Source organism: Balaenoptera musculus, chromosome 4 (assembly GCF_009873245.2).
Source record: "Balaenoptera musculus isolate JJ_BM4_2016_0621 chromosome 4, mBalMus1.pri.v3, whole genome shotgun sequence".
NCBI lineage: Eukaryota > Metazoa > Chordata > Mammalia > Artiodactyla > Balaenopteridae > Balaenoptera > Balaenoptera musculus.
Genome location: NC_045788.1, coordinates 99,678,886 through 99,697,823, shown reverse-complemented (window position 1 = coordinate 99,697,823; position 18,938 = coordinate 99,678,886). Strand labels below are relative to the sequence as shown.

The window sequence follows — 18,938 nt, the reverse complement described above, 5'->3', positions numbered from 1 at the left end:
AGACATTATTTTGTAATAACATTAAATAGAGTATAATGTGTAAAAATATCGAGACTAATATATTAGTGTATCCAGGTCTTCTGCCTGTTCTTTAATCAGGTTGCTTGTTTTTAAATCAACTATACTTCAATTAAAAAATTAATAACCAACCTAAATTAATCCTCATGCCAAAGAGACACATTAGGTGGTGGCAAGTTTTGCTTCCCTACAACAAATATATACTTATATAAAATTGTGAAGATAACTTTCACTTCCAAAAAGTAAGAGAAAAAACCCCAAAGCACAGCTTTTTAAACATTGTACAGCTAGATTACATAAAAAACATATAGAATCTTAGCGTTACAACCTATAAAATTATCGAATCCAGCAGACTTTTACTGATCAAGAGATATTAAACTGTGGCGAGGGAAAGTGAGAGTTCAGCTTAGGGGTTGGAACAGGTATCAGGATGATGAAAATGGGTTTGGAATTAGTGAAAAGGCAGTTGATATTGGGAGCACTCAAAATCGATAATCAAATAACTCAGAATATTTTGGGTTTTGCTTTTATTTCTCAGTCCAAATGCATTTTCAATTGAGACAGTTCAATAATGGAAAATATTGAAAAGAAACTAACCCAAGATGGATTTTAATATTATACAGTCAAATTATGGCGTAATGTCCATTTTCATCATCACCATATGTTCAAACTCTTATCACTTTGCAATAATCTTTCCTTATTTTCTGGTAATATTATATTATTATATGTTATTATTATTTTCTAACATTAATTCTACTCTCGTAAAATGATGATTATATGCATGGAGTATGTAAATTAATTAGATAATGTTCACATGGTGCCTTAAAGGATTTATAGAACAGAACCTCAGAGGGCAGGACAATTGTCTGAAGCCTTGAAACAAGATTTAAACAAGTTCTGAATAAAAGAGATACTCACATGCAAGGTACCTAATGTGTTTGTGTGGCACTGTACTAGGTCCTATGGGAGCTTCAGATCTTGAACTGTGACACAGTTCCTAAAGTACAGTCGGTAAATGCTGGACTTAGTCTGGAGTCTGCTCCTTATCTCTTATGTAATTGTGAGTAAGTTATTTCCAGTCTGATCCTATTTCCTCAACTTTAAAATGAGAATAGTGTACTTACAAAGTTACAGTGTATTTCAGGTGATTTAATATATGTGAAAGAGCATGAGAAGTTGAAAAGTGAACTACAGTATATTATTATTTATTCTCTAAAGAGGAATAGAATAGCAAGAGCTTAAGATAAAGGCAGTCAATGCTAGATGTCATGTGGAATAGACAATAAATGTTTTAGGAGTTCAGACATCAAAATCAATTCCATTTGAAGAGATCAAAGAAGTCTTAAGCTAGTCTGTGTTTCTATCTTAAGGGAAAAAAGGTAATTGCTCTATTTTATCTTATAAGATGAATAGAAGTCTTTATATGAGAATCTCTCTTCTAAAATTCCCAAGGTTATCCATGGGTTGTTTCACAGCCCTAAAATGTGAGTGAAGACTTTCTGGTCTGTTTATGCACCTTAGGGGTCCAACAGCATAGAAAAGCGTCTTTATTTTTCCTTCTTGAGACATCTAATAAGCAAATCCATAACACTTATGAGACTAATTTTCATAAAACTTCTTCATTTAAAATACTTTTGAAGCCAGTCATCTTCCAGCTAGCTTTCTCTGCAATTTTGTATCCTCCTTTAAATTCAAGGATGACGGAAATACAAGGCAACTAAAATTTGATGATACCTCCATAAGTCACATGTATCACTTCATAGTCATAGCTTATAAATATATTAATATTTAGGTTCAACTCTTTGAAATTTATTAAAATTTTTAATTATATTTTTGAAAACAATCTTCAGAATAATGAGCTAAGGCTAAGATTAGTTAGGATCTTTGAAATAAAATCATATTCCTTTTAAATCAGTTTTAAAAATTATGGATAATGTAATAATTAGTTAATGTAATTTAAAAATCAGTAACTATCAGACAATGATTAGATTTATGTCTGTTTTGCTCTTTTAACATCTAGCTTTCCTAGGCCAGCATGGTAATGGTAAACAGCTATTAGTAATTTAATGCTATTATAGTTTTTATATATACATATATATGTGTATATATATACACACATATATATATTTGTTTTGTTTTTTTAGAGAACCCACAGTTCAGTTTTTTTCAGAGCAAAGAAAAGAGAAACTTTTGATCACACTAGAAGAAACTCAGCCAGAAGTTTGGAATCTGTACTGAAACAACAGGTTCAATGAGGACAATATCCTGCAAATACAGTTGATTCGCTGTTGCATCTGTCTACTGTTTGTCTAATATTAACAACTATAAACAGAGTAGTGCAAATAGTATTTGGAAAAAGCCTTTCACTGTTACAGTGTCAGGCACAACATTCCACTTCTTTTCTTACCATTGGTTTTCTTTGCCTACCTGGGCTTCCTCTTCTTCAGTAAAGTCACTTTTGATATTGAAGGTCTTGAGAATCTCCTCATGAGTTTTCCCCCTTGATCATATTGGCAACAGTCTTGCATGTAATATCAAGCAAACCTTTGATGTTTAAATAGTTTGCAGCCAGAGTAAGTTCAAAGAGTGTTCCTTGGGAAACTTTCAGGAATCCTTCTTCCCAGACAGGGATATCATCTCTTTGTTTTTCTTTGTTCTCATCATCCTCAGGAGAAGGGTCATCCTCGTGGTGGGTGCACCACTGAATGACCTTTTTTAATGCTGCTGAATTAAGATTTGGAGAGGAACTGGTCATTATCTCCTTCATGATCCATTCCAAATCTTCCAAAATGGTCTTGATAGATACACAATTTAGTTATAAAATAGACACACAATTTAGTCATACAGTTCGGGGGCATTTGCTATTTTTAAAATGTTTTGAATCATGGCAGGCATGTCATTTTGCATGTTGTTTTGTCACTTTAAATATTATACTTATTTCCCCATGCCTGTATGTCTACATCATTTTTTAAGCAGCTTGATTGAAATCTATTGTATGGATTTCTTTTAAGAGTCTGAATTTTTTTTAAGTACAGCAATAAAATTTGTATGTAAAACTTTATTCATTACATTATTTTAAAATTTATATTTTTGCAAGCTTTATCACTTAGCTGCTTCCTTTCCACAATATATGTTAAAATGATTTTAGTCATTTACTTATAGATGACTTTCCTGGTTATTTTAATATAATTTTTTTCTCTTTTTTGATAATATTTAAGTTGGTTCATTTTTTCCTATACCTGGAACATGATTCAGAGTTGTTGATGAAGCGACTGAGGCCCAGAAGTTACAAACCATATTCAAATATAACTAGGATATTATGTTTTAAATCTATTTATATAATTTTTATATATAATTTATATAATATTACAGTTCAAATAATAGTACTTTTACCTAGAAGAATTACTAAAAACCAGTATTTTTTATTTTAATATAATATTATGAATAGGGAGATTGTGTGAAGTTAAGATGAAAAGGGACAAATTATTGATTTTTCTATAGGGCCATGCCAACTTTCTGAGATTTTGGTGGATAGTATATGTTAAATTCCTAGAAAATACTGGCACAACATATATCGTTTTATTGAAACTTGACAGGTAATAATAAGGTCAACAGAATCTCAGACTGGTCTAATTTGAGGACATTTTTCCCCCTTATATGTCAAAGAAACTGCATTTTATAGCATCTGTCATATCAACAGTTTCTCAAATGCCTCTGAAATGATGTAATAGTCAGTAGAGGTATATGGTATTAATCACTGAAAACAGCAGCCTAAAGACAAACTTAACAGTGAGCACATTAAATCAGCCAGTCATAAGACTAATAAAATAGAAATTAAAAAGGCACAGATTATACTGAAAATAAATTTAAAGATGATGCTTCAGGTTTTACTCTGTATATGTACGTGCTGATAGTGCTGTGTCATCTTGACTCATTATTAATAGTGATTTTTCACTGTGGGTAGTGAGAGGCTTCTCTGCAAGTATTACCACACATTTTTCACTAACATCTTGTTAAGCTACCTGCCAGCTTCATCTTGGCATAGCAAGAAGTAGAAAGATTGAGCATGCTTTGTGTTACACAATGTTAATTTTTCCTTGGGAAAGACTCTTGAAATTCAAAGGTAAATAATTTTTAAAAAATAGATCAACATTAACTCTGAGGAAAAACGGGAAAAAAATTAGTCATGTATCACCTACAATTTAAGTCAATACAATCACAAAGAGGGAAATCTCTCCCTTTTCTAATAAGAAACGTAGAGAAGGGAACCCTGACATAGTAGATTGAATAAGGAAAATCTGTAGGACCGGAGTATCCAAAATGTTTTTTAAAGAAAGAAATTGAATGCTTTTTAAAAGTAATATATCAAATGAGTTAGGTAATTAAATAGATGACTTTTTATCACTGCTTTAGAAACATATTTTTTAAAAAACTTACCACTTGTTCTACTGAGTCATAAATGTATTCAAAATTAAGGTCTTCAAAGATAAATCAGTTGAATTGTTTGTTTTAAGTTTCCTATTGTTATTGTAACAAATCACCACAAACTTATTGTCTCAAAAACAACACATATTTGTTATTATACAGTTCTGGATGTCAGAAATCCAAAATAAGTCTTATAGGGCTGGAGGCTCCAGGAAGGATCCATTCTTTCCCTCTTCCAACTTCTTCATTCCTTGGTTCACAGCCTTCTCTTGGGTAGATGTCTCCTCCTACCTCCCTTTTATGAGTATACTTGTGATTATATTGGGCCTACCTGGATAATCCAGGATAATCTCATCTCAAAACCCTTAACTTAATCAAAACTGCAAAGTCCCTTCACCAGAGAAGAACATTCACAGGTTCTGGGGATTACAATGTGGAAATATTTGGAGGCCATAATTCATCCTATCACAGGTGTCATATGGTTGAACATATCACAGTGTTATTCTCAGGTCTAGAAAGGAGACAGAAACTAGAAAGAAAGCACCAATTCTGCTGTATGTAAGTATCACATGTATATCTCAAACTCATAATCAGGTTTTAACCACATAGGGAAAGTAGATAACAGTATATATTACCATTAAACTCTGATTACAGGAAAAAACACATCATGAGCAGATATCATTAGAATATATTATGCTATCTAAAGCACAGTATATCTAATAAACATTTCCAAAACAAGATATAGATCAGAAATATTTGGAAGCATGTTATCAGGTTTCAAAAAATGTCAGTTCACATGATAAATATCACATTTACAAAATTTCACAAGTAAAATTACTGTATTGAGTATAGTGTGTTTTTCTTCTGTGCATACACAGAAGAAACACTATTACATGTTCTTGCTCTGCAGTTATACCCATTGGTTCATTAGCAAAGAAGAGGGGAAAATCATATAGTCTTAAAAGTCTGCTCTGAGTTGTACTTTCTGGTCTATATTATATATTTATTATATAATTGTTCTTAATTCACATTTCATCATGTTGATTATAATTTCTTTAAATCACACATACACATCTTTCTAGAAAGGAGCACAGGGAAGAAAAGAAAGGAGAGGATAAAGCAAAGAGACACTGAAAAGCACTAAGAAATGACATGAAGAAAGAACAAAGGAAGGAAGAGGGATAGGAAGAAGAGAAAGAAGAAAAAAGAAGAAAGGTTGATAGATAAGCAAAGTGGAAGAGTTAATTCTATTTATACTAAAGGTCAGCACTAAGACTAGGTGGAAGTTATGGGAAGAAAACAGTGACTCCATATGAGAACTTTTTATCAGTTAAAGATTTTCAAAAGAGAATGGGCAAGCAACCTCCCTAAGCAGGAGAAGGAAGATACAGGGCCTTCAGCCATGTGAGGAGGATACAGCAGGTGCTGGAGAGACAGACATTCAAGATGGTGGAAGAGTAAGACATAGATATCACCTTCCTCCCCACAAATACATCAGAAATACATCTACATGTGGAACAACTCCTACAGAACACCTACTGAACACTGGCAGAAGACCTCAAACTTCCCAAAAGATTTTCTTTTTTTCCCTTTTCTCTTTTTGTGAGTGTGTATATGTATGCTTCATTGTGTGATTTTGTCTGTATAGCTTTGTTTTTGCCATTTGTCCCAGGGTTCTGTCTGTCCATTTTTTTGTTGTTGTTGTTGTTGTTTTAGTATAGTTTTTAGCGCTTGTTATCATTGGTGGATTTGTTTTTTGCTTTGGCTGCTCTCTTCTTTTTTTATTTTTTCCTTTTCTTATTACTTTTTAATTTTTAATTTTTAATAATTTTTTTATTTTTTATTTTAATAACTTTTATTTTATTTTATTTATTTCTTTTTTTCTCCTTTTCTTTTGAGCCATGTGGCAGACTGGGTCTTCATGCTCCAGCTGGGTGTCAGGCCTGTGACTCTAAGGTGGTAGAGCCAAGTTCAGGACATTGGTCCACCAGAGACCTCCCGGCTCCACGTAATATCAAACGGCAAAAGCTCTCCCAGAGATCTCAATCTCAATGCTAAGACCCAGCTCTGCTCAAATGACCAGCAAGCTACACTGCTGGACACCCTATGCCAAACAACTAGCAAGACAGGAACACAACCCCACCCATTAGCAGAGAGGCTGCCTAAAATCATAATAAGGTCACAGATACCCCAAAAAAGCACCACCAGACATGTCCTGCCCAACAGGAAGACAAGATCCAGCCTCATCCACCAGAACACAGGCATCAGTCCCCTCCACCAGGAAGCCTATACAACCCACTGAACCAACCTTAGCCACTGGGGGCAGACACCAAAAACAACAGAAACTGTGAACCTGTGAAAAGGAGACGCCAAACACAGTAAGTGAAGCAAAATGAGAAGACAGAGAAACACAGAGCAGATGAAGGAGCAAGGTAAAAACCCACCAGACCAAACAAATGAAGAGGAAATAGGCAGTCTACCTGAAAAAGAATTCAGAATAATGATACTAAAGATGATCCAAAATCTTGGAAATAGAATGGAGAAAAATAGAAGAAAGATTTAACAAGGACTTAGAAAAACTAAAGAGCAAACAAACAATGATGAACAATACAATAAATAAAATTAAAAATTCTCTAGAAGGAATCAATAGCAGAATAACTGAGGCAGAAGAAAGTACAAGTGACCTGGAAGATAAAATAGTGGAAATAACTACTACAGAGCAGAATAAAGAAAAAAGAATGAAAAGACCTGAGGACAGTCTCAGAGACCTCTGGGGCAACATTAAATGCACCAACATTCAAATTATAGGGGTCCCAGAAGAAGAAGAGAAAAACAAAGGGACTGAGAAAATATTTGAAGAGATTATAGTTGAAAACTTCCCTAATATGGGAAAGGAAATAGTCATTCAAGTCCAAGAAGCACAGAGGAGTCCCATACAGGATAAATCCAAGGAGAAACACACCAAGACACATATTAATCAAACTATCAAAAATTAAATACAAAGAAAATATATTAAAAGCAGCAAGGGAAAAACAAAAAATAACACACAAAGGAATCCCCATAAGGTTATCAGCTGATTTTTAAGTGGACACTCTGCAGGCCAGAAGGGAGTGGCAGGATATACTTAAAGTGATGAAAGGGAAAAACCTACAACCAAGATTACTCTACCCAGCTAGGATCTCATTAAGGTTTGATGGAGAAATTAAAACCTTTAAAGACAAGAAAAGGTAAGAGAATTCAGCACCACCAAACCAGCTTTACAACAAATGCTAAAGAAACTTCTCTAGGCAGTAAACACAAGAGGAGGAAAAGACCTACAGTAACAAACCCAAAATAATTAAGAAAATGGTAATACGAACATACATATCGATAACTACCTTAAATGTAAATGAATTAAATGCTCCAACCAAAAGACATAGACTGGCTGAATGGATACAAAAAACAAGACCCATATTATATGCTGTCTACAAGAGACCCACTTCAGACGTAGGAACACATACAGACTGAAAGTGAGGGGATGGAAAAAGATATTCCATGCAAATGGAAATCAAAAGAAAGCTGGAGTAGCAATTCTCATATAAGACAAAATAGACTTTAAAATAAAGACTATTACAAGAGACAAAGAAGGACACTACATAATGATCAAGGGATCAATCCAAGAAGAAGATATAACAATTGTAAATATTTATGGACCCAACATAGGAGCACCTCAATACATAAGGCAAATACTAACAGCCATAAAAGAGGAAATCGACAGTAACACAATCATAGTAGGGGATTTTAACACCCCACTTTCACCAATGGACAGATCATTCAAAATGAAAATAAATAAGGGAACACAAGCTTTAAATGATACATTAAACAAGATGGACTTAATTGATATTTATAGGACATTCCACCCAAAAACAACAGAATACACTTTCTTCTCAAGTGCTCATGGAACGTTCTCCAGGATAGATCATATCTTGGGTCACAAATCAAGCCTTGGTAAATTTAAGAAAATTGAAATCGTATCAAGTATCTTTTCCAACCACTATGAGACTAGATATCAATTACAGGAAAAGAAGTGTAAAAAATACAACCACATGGAGGCTAAACAATACACTACTAAATAACCAAGAGATCACTGAAGAAATTAAAGAGGAAATAAAAAAATACCTAGACACAAATGACAATGGAAACACGATGACCCAAAACCTATGGGATGCAGCTAAAGCAGTTCTAAGAAGGAAGTTTATACCAATAGAATCCTACATCAAGAAAGAAGATGTTTCATTGTTTAATGTATCATTTGTTTCATGTATCATTAAATGTATCATTTAATGTATCACTTGTTTAATGTATCATTTAAAGCTTGTGTTCCCTTATTGATACAGCCACTATGGAGAACAGTATGGAGGTTCCTTAAAAAACTACAAATAGAACTACCATACGACCCAGCAATCCCACTACTGGGCATATACCCTGAGAAAACCATAGGTCAAAAAGAGTCATGTACCAAAATGTTCATTGCAGCTCTATTTACAATAGCCAGGACATGGAAGCAACCTAAATGTCCATCGACAGATGAATGGATAAAGAAGATGTGGCACATATATACAATGGAATATTACTCAGCCATAAAAAGAAATGAAATGGAGGTATTTGTAATGAGGTGGATGGAGTTAGAGTCTGTCATACAGAGTGAAGTAAGTCAGAAAGAGAAAAACAAATACAGTATGCTAACACATATATATGGAATCTAAGGGAAAAAAAAGCCATGAAGAACCTAGTGGCAAGACGGGAATAAAGACACAGACCTACTAGAGAATGGACTTGAGGATATGGGGAGGGGGTGGGGTGAGATGTGACAGGGTGAGAGAGTGTCATGGACATATATACACTACCAAATGTAAAATAGATAGCTAGTGGGAAGCAGCCGCATAGCACAGGGAGATCAGCTCGGTGCTTTGTGACCACCTAGAGGGGTGGGATGGGGAGGGTGGGAGGGAGGGAGATGCAAGAGGGAAGAGATATGGGAACATATTGTATATGTATAACTGATTAACTTTGTTATAAAGCAGAAGCTAACACACCATTGTAAGGCAATTATACTTCAATAAAGATGTTTAAAAAAAAAAAAAAAAGAAGAAACAACTCAAATAAACAACCTAACCTTACACCTAAAGCAATTAGAGAAAGAAGAACAAAAAAACCCCAAAGTTAGCAGAAGGAAAGATATCATAAGTATCAGATCAGAAATAAATGAAAAGGAAATGAAGGAAACAATAGCAAAGATCAATAAAACTAAAAGCTGGTTCTCTGAGAAGATAAGAAAATTGATAAACCATTAGCCAGACTCATCAAGAAAAAAAAGGGAGAAGACTCAGATCAATAGAATTAGAAATGAAAAAGGAGAAGTGACAACTTACACTGCAGAAATATGAAGGACCATGAGAGATTACTGCAAGCAAATATATGCCAATAAAATGGACAACCTGGAAGAAATGGGCAAGTTGTTAGAAAAGCACAACCTTCCAAGGCTGATCCAGGAAGAAATAGAAAATATAAACAGAACAATCACAAGCACTGAAATTGAGACTGTGATTAAAAATCTTCCAGCAAACAAAAGCCCAGGACCAGATGGCTTCACAGGTGAATTCTATCAAACATTTAGAGAAGAGCTAACTCCTATCCTTCTCAAACTCTTCCAAAATACAGCAGAGGGAGGAACACTCCCAACCTCATTCTATGAGGCCACCATCACTCTGATACCAAAACCAGGCAAAGATGTCACAGAGAAAGAAAACGACAGGCCAATATCACTGATGAACATAGATGCAAAAATCCTCAGCAAAATACTAGCAAATAGAATCCAACAGCACATTAAAAGGATCATACACCATGATCAAGTGGGGTTTATCCCAGGAATGCAAGGATTCTTCAGTGTACACAAATCAATCAATGTGATACACCATATTAACAAATTGAAGGAGAAAAACCATATGATCATCTCAATAGATGCAGAGAAAGCTTTCGACAAAATTCAACACCCATTTATGATAAAAGCCCTGCAGAAAGTAGGCATAGAGGGAACTTACCTCAACATAATGAAGGCCATATATGACAAACCCACAGCCAACATCGTTCTCAATGGTGAAAAACTGAAACCATTTCCTCTAAGATCAGGAACAAGACAAGGCTGTCCACTCTCACCACTATTATTCAACATAGTTTGGGAAGTTTTAGCCCCAACAATCACAGAAGAAAGAGTAATAAAAGGAATCCATATCAGAAAAGAAGAAGTAAAGCTGTCGCTGTTTGCAGATGACATGATACTATACACAGAGAATCCTAAAGATGCTACTGGAAAACTACTAGAGCTAATCAATGAATTTGGTAAAGTAGCAGGATACAAAATTAATGCACAGAAATCTCTTGCATTCCTATACACTAATGATGAAAAATCTGAAAGAGAAATTAAGGAAACAGTTCCATTTACCACTGCAACAAAAAGAATAAAATAACTAGGAATAAACCTACCTAAGGAGGCAAAAGACCTGTATGCAGAAAACTATAAGACGCTGATGAAAGAAATTAAAGATGATACAAACAGATGGAGAGATATACCATGTTCTTGGATTGGAAGAATCAACACTGTGAAAATGACTATACTACCCAAAGAAATCTACAGATTCAATGCAATCCCTATCAAACTACCAATGGCATTTTTCACAGAACTAGAACAAAAAATTTCACAATTAGTATGAAAACACAAAAGACCCCAAATAGCCAAAGCAATCTTGAGAAAGAAAAATGGAGTTGGAGGAATCAGGCTCCCTGATTTCAGACTATACTACAGAGCTACAGTAATCAAGACAGTATGGTACTGGCACAAAAAGAGAAATATAGACCAATGGAACAGGATAGAAAGTCCAGAGATAAACCCACACACATATGGTCACCTTATTTTTGATAAAGGAGGCAAGAATATACAATGGAGAAAAGACAGCCTCTTCAGTAAGTGGTGCTGGGAAAACTGGACAGCTACATGTCAAAGAATGAAATTAGAACACTCCCTAACACCGTACACAAAAATAAACTCCAAATGGATTAAAGACCTAAATGTAAGGCCAGACACTATAAAACTCTTAGAGGAAAACATAGGCAGAACACTCCATGACATAAATCACAGCAAGATGCTTTTTGACCCACCTCCTAGAGAAATGGAAATAAAAACAAAAATAAACAAATGGGACCTACTTAGAAGCTTCTGCGCAGCAAAGGATACCATAAACAAGACGAAAAGACAACCCTCAGAATGGGAGAAAATATTTGCAAATGAAGTAACTGACAAAGGATTAATCCCCAAAGTTTACAAGCAGCTCATGCAGCTCAATATCAAAGAAACAAACAACCCAATCAAAAATGGGCAGAAGACCTAAATAGACATTTCTGCAAAGAAGATATACAGATTGCCAACAAACACACGAAAGGATGCTCAACATCACTAATCATTAGAGTAATGCAAATCAAAACTACAATGAGGTATCACCTCACACCAGTCAGAATGGCCTTTATCAAAAATCTACAAACAATAAATGCTGGAAGGGGTGTGGAGAAAAGGGAACCCACCTGCACTGTTGGTGGGAATGTAAATTGATACAGCCACTATGGAGAACAGTATGGAGGTTCCTTAAAAAACTAAAAACAGAACTACCATATGACTGAGCAATCCCACTACTGGGCATATACCCTGAGCAAACCATAATTCAAAAAGAGTCATGTACCACAATGTTCACTGCAGCTCTATTTACAATAGCCAGGACATGGAAGCGACCTCAGTGTCCATCAACAGATGAATGGATAAAGAAGATGTGGCACATATATACAATGGAATATTAGCCATAAAAAGAAATGAAATTGAGTTATTTGTAGATTGGTGGATGGACCTAGAGTCTGTCATACAGAGTGAAGTAAGTCAGAAAGAGAAATACCATATACTAACACATATATATGGAATCTAAAAAAAAAAAAAAAAAAAAGTGGTTCTGAAGAACCTAGGGGCAGGATAGGAATAAAGACGCAGATGTAGAGAATGGACTTGAGGACACGGGGAGGGGGAAGGGTAAGCTGGGACGAAGTGAGAGAGTGGCATGGACATATATACACTACCAAATGTAAAATAGATAGCTGTTGGGAAGCAGCCGCATAGCACTGGGAGATCAGCTTTGTGCTCTGTGACCATCTAGAGGGGTGGGATAGGGAGGGTGGAAGGGAGATGCAAGAGGGAGGAGATATGGGGATATATGTATATGTATAGCTGGTTCACTTTGTTATAAAGCGGAAACTAACGCACCATTGTAAAGGAATTATACTCCAATAAAGATGTTAAAAAAAAAAATAGAATGGATAGCTTTGTGAAGAAGTATACTCTTTAGTGCAACTGCTGAATTAAGAAGTGGATACCCAGCTATCAGCGGTACATTGAAGGGTTTTCTGCATTGCTGAAAAGAAATGTATTAAATGGCTTGTAAGATCTGTCCTAATATTACGATTCTGTTACTTAACACTCACTATTAAGATTTTCATTGTCACGAACACATGTGCATAAGAGTGTGCGCTCGCTCGCTCTCACTCTCTCTCCCCTTCCCCCAGTTTCTCTCTTTCTCATCTGAACACACACACACTCATGCACACAGGCTATCCCGATTTATAAACCTTCATATGCCTACTATGCTTAGTAGATGACTGAGAATTAGCAATATTTGATAGGTCTTTAGGAAGACACATCATCTCATGACCCATGGCATAAGTCTTTATTACGTGCTCAAAACAAGACATATTTATGATAATCCACAGTGTGATTTTGAACTGTAGTGTTAGTGTTTGATATTTTAAATTTTCAAGAAATAACCTTGACATTTTGAGTTAATGTCAAAATTGGCCTTCACGTCTTGTCATTAAACAATTGCTCACTTCTCTGAACCTCAGTGTCTTCATCTTTAAAGTGGAGACAGTCTCCTTCCCATAGATTTATGAGAATGAAATAAGATAACATACATGGTATAAAGTAAACGTTTAATAAAAATTGATTAACTCTTAACTAGGAGCAAAATAATTAACTAACTAGAACAATTCACTGTTTCTTCAGATATCTCCACATAAGCATAAGAAAACAAAGCTTTTCAAAGTGTGAATAAGATCTCTTTTGCTAACTAACTCCACTTCGTGCTTTTATTTTCAATTTTTGTTACATAGTTTTTGGTAAACTATTTGAGATTCAGAAAATGTAGTAATCAAAAAGGTTTGTATTAAAACCATTTTCAAGAATGTGGTAATCTGTTCAACAGTCATTTATTTTGAAGGTCAAAGCTAAGATTTTTGAAAGTTTAAGAAAGGATGTATATCAGAAATACAATTCTGCTGAAGGCTATACTGAACACATAATTCTTACTCAGGAAATATTGCTTGAGTCGTCAGGTCTTTCAGTTGGCCTCTGATCTGACAAACTCCAAAAGATATTACTTCCCTGACTATTTCTCTCCTTCTCTGACTTTTTAGAATCAGAAGTAAAAATCAATTAGTTGCCCTTTTGTGTCCTAAAATCAGTTTTTCTCATGTGGAGGAATAAACGTATTTTCTGCTTTATATCAGTTGGCACTACAGTGTTGTCACAATATGCCAAATTCAGATGCTATGTAAACTTGAATTATTAAGACAAATTCATTAAATATATTCAAAACAAATGCTTTAGGTTTCATGCATTGAAACCTTATTTTAAAATGAAATTCTGTATAGTGTTGTTCTTCTCTGAAAATATAAAATGCAGCATTTGGGTTTTATTGACCTATTAATTGTTTCCCACATCCTCTGCTTTCAAACTCACTAAGTGTTTAAAATGCATGCTTAGTGTATATTGATACAGCTTTTTTCAAAAGCAATATGGTAATAATAGTATGACACAAAATCCAAATTATATAAAGCAATTTTCTCTATAAAATAATTTAACAAAATCAAAATTTATGCACAAAAATTTGTGCATAAAATGTCAGAACTCTAACAGGACAATATTGGAAACTTCAATATCCAATATTAGAGGAGTGACTTGATAAAGTATCAGCATAATTGAATATTTTAGCCATTGAATTAAAATTATAGAAACTATATTAAAGTATGGAATAGGGATAAGAATATATGGTTTAAAATAGAATTATCTAGAATTAAGTATATTTAACAACTATGTAAAACGTGGATATTTACATATGAAAGGAATGTGCAAAAGTGAAGAAATTTTAGTATTTACATAGATCTTAGGCCCTGAAGTCCATGTGTAAGTGAAGAATCTATGTAGTTAGGGAATAGATTCTTTATTTCTCTTTTATAAAAGTATAGAAGAGGATTCATATAATTTAGGTGATGTGTCTGTACAATTAATTAACCATTGGAGAAATGGAAATAGAAAAGATAGTACCTAGATTTTAACCAGTAGTCATTCTAAAATGCTACTGGCCTAACAGAATTTCTTATAAGTTTTGCAAGGATTATATCATTTGACCTTGAGTGCCAAATAATTATGAGGCAAAAAGTAATACACTGGTAATATTGCTTTGTGATATTGTACATTAAACTGAAAAATAAACTATAAGATTGTATACATGAAAAGGACATTTTCAAAAGTTGTAAGAAACTGATATACTTTAATCAACTTCTAATTTGTTTTATTCACTTTAAAGTTATAATTTTTCCATAAAGCACCATTTAATACATTATTATACTATAATTCAAGAACATTAATGCATTTTTCAACAGGGATAAATTTACTAATGGTAATTTATTAGCAGTGAATATGACTGAATTTAAATAGTGAATTATTGGAACACTTTCTTATTTACCATATTACCCATTTCTATTTTAGCTTATGGCACAAACTTCTTTTTCTTATAAATTTCTATAATTATCGCTCATTTTAAGAATATATCTTAATCCAGCAATAATGCTGTCACTGAACAGCTGGAAAGAGTTTTAAATATACTTTCTAAAGTACTTAATTCCTTAGGAGAACCAAACTTGTCATTCTCACAAATTTAAGAAAGTACTGAATAGTTTATCCTTAAGATACAAAGGCAACATTGGGTAGTAAATTACCACATTTAATACTTGAGTCTTTCTTATAAATTTAAAGAATTTTCATCTTGATCATAGAGAATCAATTTTTTCAAATCCTGTTTTCAATTGCAATTGGTACATTTGAATGGATTTCTGAAAATGAACTGGAAAGATATCATGAGTTCATAATGATACTTCTAATTCGAGTTTACTAGTATAGGATATTTACTTACCTTCATTGGTCTGGCATCTGTATCTCCTTTTTCCCATAGGAAAAAAATCCTAGTTCTCAATAACACCAACAAAATTACTCATTTGATTTAGCCCTCAATACACACACACACACACACACACACACACACACACATTCAGAGTTACGATACCAGTAGTAACACTAACAATATCATTACTAAAAACAGTTTAATAATTTTTGCAGTTTTTTTTTTTAGTACTTAAAATATGTTCTATTGATATGTATGTTAAGTTACTGTGGGGTTTTTAAAAAATCATTTATTTATTTATTTTTGACTGTATGGAGCTTCGTTTCTGTGAGGGCTTTCTCTAGTTGCGGCGAGCGGGGGCCACTCTTCATCGCGGTGCGCGGGCCTCTCACTATTGCGGCCTCTTTTGTTGCGGAGCACAGGCTCCAGACGCGCAGGCTCAGTAGTTGTGGCTCATGGGCCTAGTTGCTCCGCAGCATGTGGGATCTTCCCAGATCAGGGCTTGAACCTGTGTTCCCTGCGTTAGCAGGCAGATTCTCGACCACTGTGCCACCAGGGAAGCCCAAAGTTACTGTGTTTTAATGTCATTTTAAGTAGTTCCTCTTGAAAGCTATGCTTTCAACTCAATACACAGGTTTCTTTCTACTGATTTTTTGAGATTGCTCTTTTAAACGTTAATTTGTTTTTTAATTATTTAAAATATTTACAGGGTTCCAAAGTAAATCTTCAGGGGAAGATATATTCAGAGATGTTTTGCTTCTCACCCTGTAGTGTCCATCCTATTGCCTCCCACCCTCTAAGGGTAACCATTATTATTCGTTTTTATTCTAGGCTTATCCTTACATTGTTTTTATACATTTTTCTCCATCTCACTTTCTTCACTTAAAAATATATCCTGAAATAACTCCATTCTAGTATTTATATATGGTCACAATTCCTTTTTACAATTTCATAATTCTCTGGTGGATGTAGCGTAGTTTTTTCAATCAGTCCCTTATTGATGGGCATTTAAATTGTTTCCAATCTTTACAAATAAATCTCAGTGAGTAGTCTTATAAATATGTCACTTTGTATTTCTGCAGTGTTTCTTTCAGATAGAGTCCCAAAAGCCAAAGCATAAATGAATATATAATTTGCCTTAAATTGTTAAATTTCCCTTTATAAGGATTGTGCCATTTTGCCTTTACACCACACCAACAATGTATTAAAGTGCTTTTTCCCATAGCCTAGCCAACAGAGCCTGGTGTCAAATTTTTGGATTTTTTGCCAATCTAGTAGATGAGAAATGGTATCTCAGTATATTTAATTTGTATTTTTTAAGAGCAAGTTTTAATTTCTATGTAAAAAACTCCTTTTATGAGTAATTAGAATATTTAAAAATGAGAAGTATTTTGTTAGATAAAAGAACCTGCAGTATATACATTCTAGGTAAATTTTGAAGTTTAACACAAGATTACTTTCGGTTAGGATTGGATTTTTAAAACAATGTTACATAGAAAAAGAAGATAGACATGATTGTGAAAATGAACTTCAGAAATTAAATATTTCGGTTTTATTCAAATGTCATAGAAACCATGCAAAAGAAATAATCCTCACATTGATAAGCAAAAATTTACTGTAGTTAAGAAGTTTGTGATATAAACTTCTATAAAGTACTAAGACTTTATAAAGTACCAAGTCTTGAAGGAAAGTCTATAAATGATCTTGTAATTGCAGAGGATTTTCTATAGCAGACTTAGATTTGATTAAATATAGAAGTCAAGTCTATTGTACTTCAAGTTGTAGCCCAAAACCAAAGCCAGTTTAAGAAAAATTGTTGTCCTCTAACAAAACCAGAGATGATGAGTTCTGGTCCTTATTCGTGGACTATCTGAGTCTTTCCTATGTTCCTTAATAATGTTTCTAAATATATTTTAATATTTTATTTGGATTGAATAAAGGAGATCCTATCATATTACTCTGACATCAATAACTAATGTCCTCTTCAACAAGAATTGTGTTTTCCTTAGAAGACAAAATATTAAAGAAAGGATTATGGAGAATGATTCCTGCCAATTAATTCTCAGTTATTTTCTTTCCTTTCAGCACCTTCCCTGATAGGTATGGTAAGGAAGGACTGGGCATCCCAAAATAGCATTGCCATATCATGGCAAGCACCTGCTTTTTCCAATGGACCCATACTGGACTACGAGATCAAGTACTATGAGAAAGTAGGTCTTATTTGGAGCTTCCTAAAAATCTACATATACATATATATGCATATATGTATATACTAAACATGTTGTTATACAATATTATTTTACTTTAAAACCTATTCTTTTTCGGCCTAACTTCATACCTACTATGTCTTTGAATACTCTCTGATATACTATTGTGCTTATAATTTCTTAATTAATTTGTCTTGTTTTATGTCAGATTAAAGTAGAAGACACAAGACATTCATCTCTACCTTCACTTACTCTAGGGAGTTTTACAATAGAGTAAGAAGTTGTAACTCCTTCAACTTACAGTTTAATTGACATAACATTGTTTCTAAAACTCACTTGGGAAGAAATAGTAAAATGGCATTACCATAATCTAAAGCAATTTCGTGTAGGCCATATCCTTTGCCAATGAGTTTAACGTTACAGTCCGCTAAAATTTGGAAAGTATGATTTAAGGTTTAAATGGAAATAGCTGATGAATTAAAAATTTTCTTTACATTCAGGTCAGCTGATTTATTTTATAAGTTAGCAAGATAAATATGGTTAATAAATCAACTTTTAACCTTAATTTCCATTTCTGTCATTTAAAATTGTTCTCAGTTACTATATTTTCCCAAATTATATACATCCTTAGTTTTATGGTATTCACATACATTCTTTATGCTTTTCCCTCCATCCCTCACCATTGTGATACTGTCCTATAGATATCATAGCAGAACATATAGTCAATTCTGATAATATGTCCCATTGGGCTGATACTACCCTGGAATATTGATAAAGTGAGCATTACCTTAAAAAAAATTATAATGTAAAAATTATATATAATTCCCAGTGGTATATTAAACAAGAAAGAACTTGTGTTTCTGTAACTTACTAGAAGCAAAGGAACATCACAAATAAATTTAGGTTTCCTATGGAGAAACATAGGACAAGAAGAAAAATAGAAGTCTTTATTTTTCTATTCTGCTGCTTCTGAGCAAAT

General features: G+C 33.7%; 1 protein-coding gene across 1 annotated transcript in view; it reads left to right on the top strand.

The window, feature by feature from the left end:
• EPHA6 (EPH receptor A6) overlaps positions 1 to 18,938 on the top strand; it is an 852,487-nt gene that overhangs the window by 494,590 nt on the left and 338,959 nt on the right. Inside the window, exon 6 of the mRNA XM_036850549.1 lies at positions 17,838 to 17,962. Within this exon, the coding sequence (XP_036706444.1) occupies positions 17,838 to 17,962 (125 nt within the window). The remainder of the gene's footprint in view (positions 1 to 17,837; positions 17,963 to 18,938) is intronic.